Below are 1,941 nucleotides of genomic sequence, written 5' to 3' on the forward strand. Positions count from 1 at the left end.
ATACATGGATATATTTTGATTCTGCAGTTTTTCATTTGTATCAAAATAATGTTTTACTGCTACTGTTACACAGCACTTTCTCATCTGTTCTCAACACATTTCCGAAAGCATTGTTTCTGTAAAGAAATTTAGTTGGTGCTCCGGGCTTGGTGTCTGAGAAGCGCCTACAGCCTGAGCAGTGTGTAGTCAGCAGTGGTGCCTCCCCGAGACTCTCTTTGAACGTCTTCACCTTAAAGCAAGGGCCATCCTGACTTAAGCTCCCCTGAGATGGCCAAGCAGCCAAACTACAACCTGGGGAAAATTGAGAACAAAGCAGAGCCCACCGTAGCCATGCTTCCCAATTACCTGCAAGCTTTCAAGAAGGCCCTGGTCCTGGTCGTACAGGTAGAAGAGCAGGCCAGCAAAGAAACCAGCAGCAAGAAATAGTCCCAGTGATGACTCTAAATAAATTGGAAAATAATGGAAGTTTCCCACAAAAAGAAAACTTTAGTTTTAAAAGTTTAGCTGATTCAACCATGGCTGTAAGAGGAGATCCAAGGCTGACATGTAAATTTCTTAGTTCCCCATCCATTTTTCTTTATATTACAGGGCCTCTTTGGGAATGCACGTGGGTTGTGTCTAAAGTATCTCTCTGAGTTAAACATTTATTTAAAATAGGTATTTTATTGAATACTTGTGGAAATGTGTTTATAACAATGTTGTGGAACAGACCATTTAAGTGGTAAGATAAACTAAAATACACTGAAGAATTCAGTGTCAAATAAGTTTTTGTTTTCTTATACACTGGCAATATACAACTCCCTTTTAATTAAATTATATCAGTGTAGTAGGTTCATATGCACATTGGAAGTGTCACTCAAGAATGGCTGTAACATTTGGAACAGCCTGGGTTTTTTTTAACTTTAGGTTATCCCTCAAATTATAGAACTGTATCCTGTTTGATGTCACCTGTAAATAGTTCACAAGCAACTTTAACATGAGTGGTTTGTAGGGAATAAAGCTGAATTAGAAATGTAACAATAAAGATTTCAATACTGTTATACACAATATATTTTACAACTAAACTTTTGCAGTCTCTGGGCCTTATTCCTTAAATTTTTAAGATCTTAAATATATAATCTAGAGTTTGAGAAGTGAATTAAAATTGTAAAATATTTAATCTAGTAGATTGTAAGACACGTAGGCTTTTAGTAAATATTAACCTATTATCACTATTAATATTATACTAATATTTGAAGGATTAAATAATTTATAAGAGCCTTTCCAATTATACCAAGATTGTGTGGACTAGGAAGAAAGCTGTGGGGAGATGTTAGTATTGGCTCACGTCACCCACAAGTAATTTTTAATAACATTAAATTGTTTGCATTTTAATCCACATTTGTCAACAGGTGAGCTCTAAAGAGGTACATAGCATTAGGATGTTAGATACTATTATCCTCATCAAACTGTAAGTGGAAGATCCGAAGTCGCTATTCTAGTAAGGATGGTCTTGTGAAGAGAGTCATTGTGTAGTATATGATAAAAAGAAAAGGCTACTATATCCTGGATATCTCCCCTCAATGATTCTGTTAACCTAACATTTGTCTGTACAAAAATAAAGATGATAATTGTGTTTTCTCTCAGACTTGAAACCCACATGACCCCAGAAATGTTCCGAACACCTTTACATGAGATTGCTTTGAGCATCAAACTTCTTCGTCTGGGAGGAATTGGTCAGTTCCTGGCCAAGGCGATTGAACCTCCACCTTTGGATGCTGTGATTGAAGCAGAGCACACTCTCAGAGGTACTTTTATATACAACCCTACTTAACACAAATATTAGTTATACCATCTGCTTGTCCTGGCAAGGAGCACATGGCAAATTTAAGGCAAACTAATTGAGAGGGTTGTGATACTAAGGCTTCCAATGTTGCCTATGTACTTAGTATGATCGGTATG

At 36.6% G+C, this 1,941-nt stretch overlaps 1 protein-coding gene across 1 annotated transcript in view; it reads left to right on the top strand.

Moving 5' to 3' along the window:
- The window catches only part of DHX9 (DExH-box helicase 9), a 42,088-nt gene that overhangs the window by 33,214 nt on the left and 6,933 nt on the right, over positions 1-1,941 (top strand). Inside the window, exon 20 of the mRNA XM_045297987.1 lies at positions 1,627-1,787. Coding sequence (XP_045153922.1) covers positions 1,627-1,787 — 161 coding nt within the window. The remainder of the gene's footprint in view (positions 1-1,626; positions 1,788-1,941) is intronic.

The sequence above is a fragment of the Echinops telfairi genome, unplaced genomic scaffold, assembly GCF_000313985.2.
Source record: "Echinops telfairi isolate 266 unplaced genomic scaffold, ASM31398v2 ScPeMD7_7424;HRSCAF=8462, whole genome shotgun sequence".
NCBI classification, from domain to species: Eukaryota; Metazoa; Chordata; class Mammalia; order Afrosoricida; family Tenrecidae; genus Echinops; species Echinops telfairi.